At 46.3% G+C, this 7,016-nt stretch overlaps 1 protein-coding gene across 1 annotated transcript; it reads right to left on the minus strand.

The window, feature by feature from the left end:
* Window positions 1-808: 808 nt before the first annotated feature.
* Window positions 809-6,190, minus strand: LOC139275507 (lysozyme C-1-like). Its single transcript, XM_070892677.1, has 3 exons — window positions 6,061-6,190; window positions 2,817-2,990; window positions 809-921 (listed from the first exon to the last, which is right to left on the minus strand). Exons 1-3 carry the CDS (start codon window positions 6,188-6,190, stop codon window positions 809-811), a joined length of 417 nt encoding a protein of 138 aa, XP_070748778.1.
* Between the last annotated feature and the right edge of the window lie 826 nt (window positions 6,191-7,016).

Below are 7,016 nucleotides of genomic sequence, written 5' to 3' on the forward strand. Positions count from 1 at the left end.
TGTGGGAGCCAGTTCCACATTCTCACCACTCTCGGAGTAAAAAGGTTTCTCCTGAATTCCCGATTGGATTTCTTGGTGACTATCTTATATTGATGGCATCTAGTTGTGGTCTTCCCCACAAGTGGAAACACTCTCTCTGTATCCACTCTATCAAAACCTTTCATAATCTTAATGACCTCTATTAGGTCACTACTCAACCTTGTTTGAGACTCAGCCTGTTCATCCTTTCCTTTCTGCTTTCATCCTTATGAATCTTTTACACCCTCTCCAGTGCCTCTATGTCCTTTTTATGATATGGCGACCAGAACTGTACGCAGTGCAGTACAGTACAGTAGTGTGGTCTAGCCAAAGTTCAATACAATGCCTTCCTGTCCCAGTCATTCACTTGCCGGTCCCTAGATCATGATGCAATTTCATACTTTTGAAGAAGTTAAACTTGTGCAAATTATATGTAAACAAATCTCAAATTGGCATGATGAAAAAACATTTTTGAATGAGATCCCGAGTGTTCAGGACAACACCAAGGCCGAAAATTATAACGGAGAAAATAAGTAAAATCAAAAATTAGCGATTAGCTGGCGCCAAACTTTGCTTCTCGGAGTGGTTGAGGCAAATAGTATCGATGTATTTAAGGGGAGGCGAGACAAGTATATGAGGGAGAAGGGAATAGAGGGTTATGCTGATAGATTTAGATGAGGAAAGACGGGAGGAGGCTCGAGTGGAGCATAAGCATGAACTAGTTGGGCCGAATGGTCTATTTCTGTGTCATATATCCTATGCAGAAACTAAATATGTTCAAAGATTTAGCTTAAGGCAAAAACACAAAACAGGTTTCATTGTACCAGGCTTTCAATCCAGGATGCAACGTGACTACGGACTTGACACATATAATATCATCAGTCAGATCATCGTCCGTTAAAGCTGCAAAAAAAAATCATATAAGAATAAATAAAAAGAAATAGAAAGAACTTGCATTTATATAGCGCCTTTCACGACCCATCCCCAAAGCACTTTACAGCCAATGAAGTACTTTTGAAGTGTAGTCACTGTTGTATTGCAGGGAATGCGCACAGCAAGATTCCACAAACAGCAATTAGATAATGACCAGATAATCTGATTATAGTGATGTTGGTTGAGGGATAAATATTGGACCCAGGACGCCGAGGAGAACTCCCCTGCTCTGCTTCAAAATAGTGCCATGGAATATTTTACGTCCACCTAAGAGGGTTTAATGACTCATCCGAAAGACGGCACCTCCGACAGTGCAATACTGCACGAGGAACGTCAGCCTAGTATTTTGTGCTCAAGTCCCTAGAGTGGGACTCGAGCCCACGACCTTCTGGCTCCGAGGCAAGAGCCGCCCACTGAGCCGTGGCTGACAACTAATTTTTTGGAGTGAGATCCAGGGGGCCTCCCTGAAGCCAATGAGATAATGTCCGCCCGTGGTTCCTCTAGCCGTTGACAGGGCCCCCAATGACCTGTTAAATTTGGCGTGGCCTCCCGCCTCGCTGAGCAATGCTGGGTGCCTGCAGTAGGTTAGTAATCGTAACAACCAGCGTCGTCCAAGACAACGGTGACGGAAAATGTGGCTCAACTGTCACCCCGCCATCGGTGGGTCACTGGAGCAGACCCGCCGTGGTTTTGAGTGTGCACTTCCGACATCTGCGGAAACTGCAATGCGCCAATTTTGCCCGCAGAGGCCCGGCACCTCATGATCGCTGCGGCGGTGAACGAGGACAGGACTAATCCCTCCGTTAATTTTTAGTGGGCGGGACATCAAGCCACTCATCATCATCATCATCATCATAGGCAGTCCCTCGGAATCGAGGAAGACTTGCTTCCACTCTTGAAGTGAGTTTGTTGGTGGCTGAACAGTCCGATACGAGAGCCATAGACCCTGTCACAGGTGGGACAGACAGTCGCCGAGGGAAGGGTTGGGTGGGACTGGTTTGCCGCGCGTTCCTTCCACTGCCTGCGCTTGACCTCTTCACGCTCTCGGCGTTGAGACTCGAGGTGCTCAGCGCCCTCCCGGATGCACTTTCTCCACTTACGGTGGTCTTTGGCCAGGGACTCCCAGGTGTCAGTGGGGATGTCGCACTTTACCAGGGAGGCTTTGAGGGTGTCCTTGTAACGTTTCCGCTGCCCACCTTTGGCTCGTTTACCACGAAGGAGCTCCGCATAAAGCATTTGCTTAGGGAGTCTCGTGTCTGCCCATCGGAGCTGATCGAGTGTGGTCAGTGCTTCAATGCTGGGGATGTTAGCCTGGACGAGGACACTGATGTTAGTGCGCCTGTCCTCCCAGGGGATTTGCGGAACGTTCGGCCTGTTGGACGTATTCCTGGAGGTTTTATCACATGACCTCCAGTCTCCTGGTGCCCTACCCCCCCTCTCCTCCTCCATCCACGTGGCGCCAATCGAGACTGGATGATTCAGTCACATGCACCTTTTTCCTCACCATTTCCAATTTTTCTTTATATAACCAACGTGTTCCCGGAACATTTTTTTAAAAGCAGTTTTCATTAATGCTGCCCCCACCGCACCATGGGACCTTGCTCACAGCACTGCCCGGGTCATTCCTGGAGACTCCAGGGTGATCCTGGAGGAGTTGGCAACCCCTATCGGTGACCGGGAAAGATGGTTTAGGCAATCAGCCCAACGGAGGAAAGAGAGGTAAGAGAGACAGGGAGGGGTTTCCATGCCTTCTCCATGCCTTCTGGCGAGGATAGGAACGGCCAATTTTCTGAAACCTGGGGTCAATTCTCTGGCCATCGTTTTAAGTGGGAAAACTTCGGCAAGCGCTGACCGAGTCGGCCTACCTGAGCAGCTCATGCCGCAGTTCAACTTGGTGACCGGAGTATCCTTGTCCAGGCACCACCAGAAACTATTGATCTGAAACAGCCCGCAGTCTACGGACATGATTTTTCCATTATTCCAGTTGAGATTGATGGCCGCTGAGTTGTAAGTGCTTTCGTAGAACGCCGTGCACATCCCTGCAAACCAACGCAAAAATAAACATGCATCACCAGCAACAACAAGCAGCATTTGTACAGAGCCTCAAAGCCTCCTTGATAAAGTGTAACATCCCCACCGGCACCTGGGAATCCCTGGCCCAAAACCGCCCTAAGTGGAGGAAGAGCATCCGGGAGGGCGCTGAGGAGTCTCGTTGCCGAGAGCATGCAGAAAACAAGCGCAGGCAGCGGAAGGAGCGTGCAGCAAACCAGACTCCCCACCCACCCTTTCTTTCAACCATTGTCTGTCCCACCTATGACAGAGACTGTAATTCTCGTATTGGACTGTTCAGTTACTTGAGAACTCACTTTTAGAGTGAAAGCCAGTCTTCCTCGATTTCAAGGGACTGTCTATGATGATCAATGTAGTGAAACATCCCAAGGTGTTTCACAGGAGCATTATCAAACAAAATTTGACACCGAGCCACATAAGGAGATATTAGGACAGGTGACCAAAAGTTTAGTTAAAGAGGTAGGTTTCAATGAGCGTGTTAAAGGAAGAGAGAGGAGCCAAGGTTTAGGGAGGGGATTCCAGAGCTGAGGGCCCAAGCAACTGAAGGCACGGCCGCCAATGGTGGAGCGATGGAAATTGGGGATGCTCAAGAGGCCAGAATTGGAGGAGCGCAGAGAATTTGGAGGGCTTGTGAGGTTGGAGGACGTTACAGGGATAGGGAAGGGGGTACGAGGCCATGGAGGGATTTGAAGACAAGGATGAGAATTTAATAAATCGAGGTGTTGCTTAACCTGGAGCCAATGTCAGTCAGCAAGCACAGGGGTGATGGGTGAATGGGACTTGGCACGAGTTAGGATATGGACAGCAGATTTTGGATGAGCTCAAGTTAAATAGAGATGACCGAGGCCATTCAGCCCCTCGAGCCTGTTCTGCCATTCAATCAAAACATGGCACATCTGTATTCTAACTCCATTGACCCACCTTGGGTTCCGTAACCCTGAATACCATTGTCTAACAAAAACTTAACAATATCAGTTTGCAATCCACAAGGCATGGGCAATAAATACTGGCCTTGCCAGCGATGCACATACCCAAGAATGAGTATACAAATTTTTTAAAAACATATAGACTGAGACCGAGTAAGGACGACAGGTTTCTTCCCTAAAGGACATCAGTGAACCAGTTGGAATAAAAACAGAAAATGCTGGAAATCTGAGCAGGTCAGGCAGCATCTGTGGAGAGAAAGGAGAGTTAATGTTTCGGGCCGATGACCTTTCTTTTCTTTTTTCTCTTTTCAGTGAACCAGTTGGGTTTTTATGACAATCCGACAGCTTCATGGTCACTTTTACTGATACCGTTTCTTAAATAAAGATTTTTTTTAACTGAATTCAAATTCTCAAACTCATGAACTTATTAGTTCTCTGGATTACTAGTTCAGTAACATAATCACTACACCACTGTTTCCCTAGTTAGACCATTAAAGGTGTTTTAAAAAAATCATTCTTAGGATACGGCATCGCTGGCAAGGCTGGCATTTATTGCCCATCCCTAATTGCCTTTGAGAAGGTGGTGGTGAGTCACTTTCTTAAACCACTGCAGTCCGTGTGGTGAAGGTGCTCCCACAGTGCTGTTAGGGAGGGAGTTCCAGGATTTTGACCCAGCGACGATGAAAGTATGGCCGATATGTTTCCAAGTCAGGATGGTGTGTAACTTGGAGGGTGTAATGTATGCACTGTGAGTATGCTCACAGGTTTGTAGAGCTGCTGTATTGTAAGTGGCTTAGCCAGTCACGTGATGGTCACAAGACTCAATAAAACCCCAGTCAGTAGTGTCTAGGTCATGCACGATGAGGCATGCAGTTGTGAGCCTAGTGGATGAACTGGTAATGTGTAGCGTGATTGTTAAACCTTTGCTAATAAACCAACTAGTTCTTAATAGCAATGTGTTGCCATGAATTCTTAAACAAGGAACCTTTGAAGCAAATACAATACAGAGGGGAACGTGGAGGTGGTGGTGTTCCCATGCACCTGCTGCCCTTGTCCTTCTAGGTTGGTAGAGGATGCGGATTCGGGAGGTGCTGCCGAAAAAGCCTTGGCGAGTTGCTGCAGTGCACCTTGTAGATTGTACACTCTGCAGCCACGGTGCCCTGGTGGTGGAGGGAGTGGATGTATAAGAGAATGCAATCCATTCTCTCAGTATGAGTCTGTACAAAAGGATTTGTTAGGCCTTTTGGGTTAAGGTACATGCACTCACAGCTCGATGAATGGAACATTTTCCAGATTAGATGCTTTAGCAGCAATGTTAGAGACAGGTCCTGATTGGCCAGTTAATTAACGCCAACAGATTCTGATTCTACAAATCGTGGCCACTTTCACCACCTTACTATTCAATCGTTATATTCTAAAAACAAATATGAAAGAGGGAGAATATATCCCTACTATTTTTTTTAAATCATGTGAGTTTGTTCTCAGGATGTGGCAAGACAGAATTTATTCCCCATCAACCAAAATGAACATAAGAACATAAGAAATAGGAGCAAGAGTAGGCCATACGGCCCCTCTGCTTCACCATTTAATACGATCATGGCTAATCTGATCATGGACTTAGGTCCACTTCCCTGCCCGCTCCCTGTAACCCCCTAATCCCTTATCAGTTAAGAAGCTGTCTAACTCTGTCTTAAATTTATTCAATGTCCCTACTTCCATAGCTCTCTGAGGCAGCGAATTCCACAGATTTACAACCCTCTGAGAGAAGAAATTCCTCCTCATCTCAGTTTTAAATGGGTGGCCCCTTATTCTAAGATAATGCCCCCTAGTTCTCGTTTCCACTATTAGTGGAAACATCCTCTCTGCATCCACCTTGTCAAACCCCCGCATAATCTTATATGTTTCGATAAGATCACCTCTCATTCTTCTGAATGCCAATGAGTAGAGGCCCAACCTACTCAACCTTTCCTCATAAGTCAACCCCCTCATCTCCAGAATCAACCAAGTGAAAATGAATGTCATACAAAGAGATTGGGACAAGGGGAAACTACGGACACTGTCGGGATTAAATGGGGCATCAGCACTTGGCTGTGGTCTAGCTGGGGAGACTCACAATCTTTCAGAGGGAACCCTTGAAAACCATCCAATCCGCCATTCTTTAAAATTCGGGCAAGCTCGCACTTTTGAAAGACTTTGGCACTTGTGACCCCGAGGAGGATGGTCAGAGTTATGAGCATCTTCATTCTGCTGGTATTGGCTCTGTTCGGAGTCTCTCTATAGTTCCACTCTTCCACAGCAATGTGTCTTTTTCTGGTCGTCAATGTTCGTCTGGGGAGAGAAGAAAAAGTGACTGAAGCTTTGACTTAACACTGATACGAGCCCTATTCTCCCCACAACGGCCCGGCACAGAGCTAAAGTGGTTCAGAAGGATCCACGTTTGATGCCTACACAGCATTGGCCAAAGCCAGCTTGGTGTGATGCCCTCTAAAAGAGAAAAAAAATCTATCCCTTGTTTCTCCCTCCTTCTTTACATAAGGTAGTGGCATTTACAATTTTCCAACCCATTGGCACTATTCCTAAATCTAGAGAGCTTTGTAAAATACATTTGTGATTTTCTCTTTTCATATCCCTGGAGTAAAAACAATCAGGTCTTGGAAACTTGCTTATCTTAAGTCCCATTATTTTCTCCATTATCATTTTTAAAACTTATTTTAAATCCACAAAATCCCAACTCTTAATTTATTTTTACATTCCCTTGTTCCGCTGGGACTTTGTCCTCTTTCTCCACTATCAAAATTGATATAAAGTACTCATTTAACAGGTCTGCCATTTCCTTATGATCCATTGGAGCCTTACCTGCATCAGTATATAAGAGGCACTGAAGTATGGTGGAAAGGCACTGCTGGTGTGGATACATGACCTCATCTCTCTCATCTGGAGGGAGGAAAGCATGCGGGAGATCTCAGAGATGCAGTGATCGTGACCATCTTTAAGAAAGGGGACAAGTCCGACTGCAGCAACTACAGAGGAATCTCCCTGTTATCAGCCACTGGGAAGGTCGTCGCTAGA

The sequence above is a fragment of the Pristiophorus japonicus genome, chromosome 11, assembly GCF_044704955.1.
Source record: "Pristiophorus japonicus isolate sPriJap1 chromosome 11, sPriJap1.hap1, whole genome shotgun sequence".
In the NCBI taxonomy this organism is placed as follows: Eukaryota; Metazoa; Chordata; class Chondrichthyes; family Pristiophoridae; genus Pristiophorus; species Pristiophorus japonicus.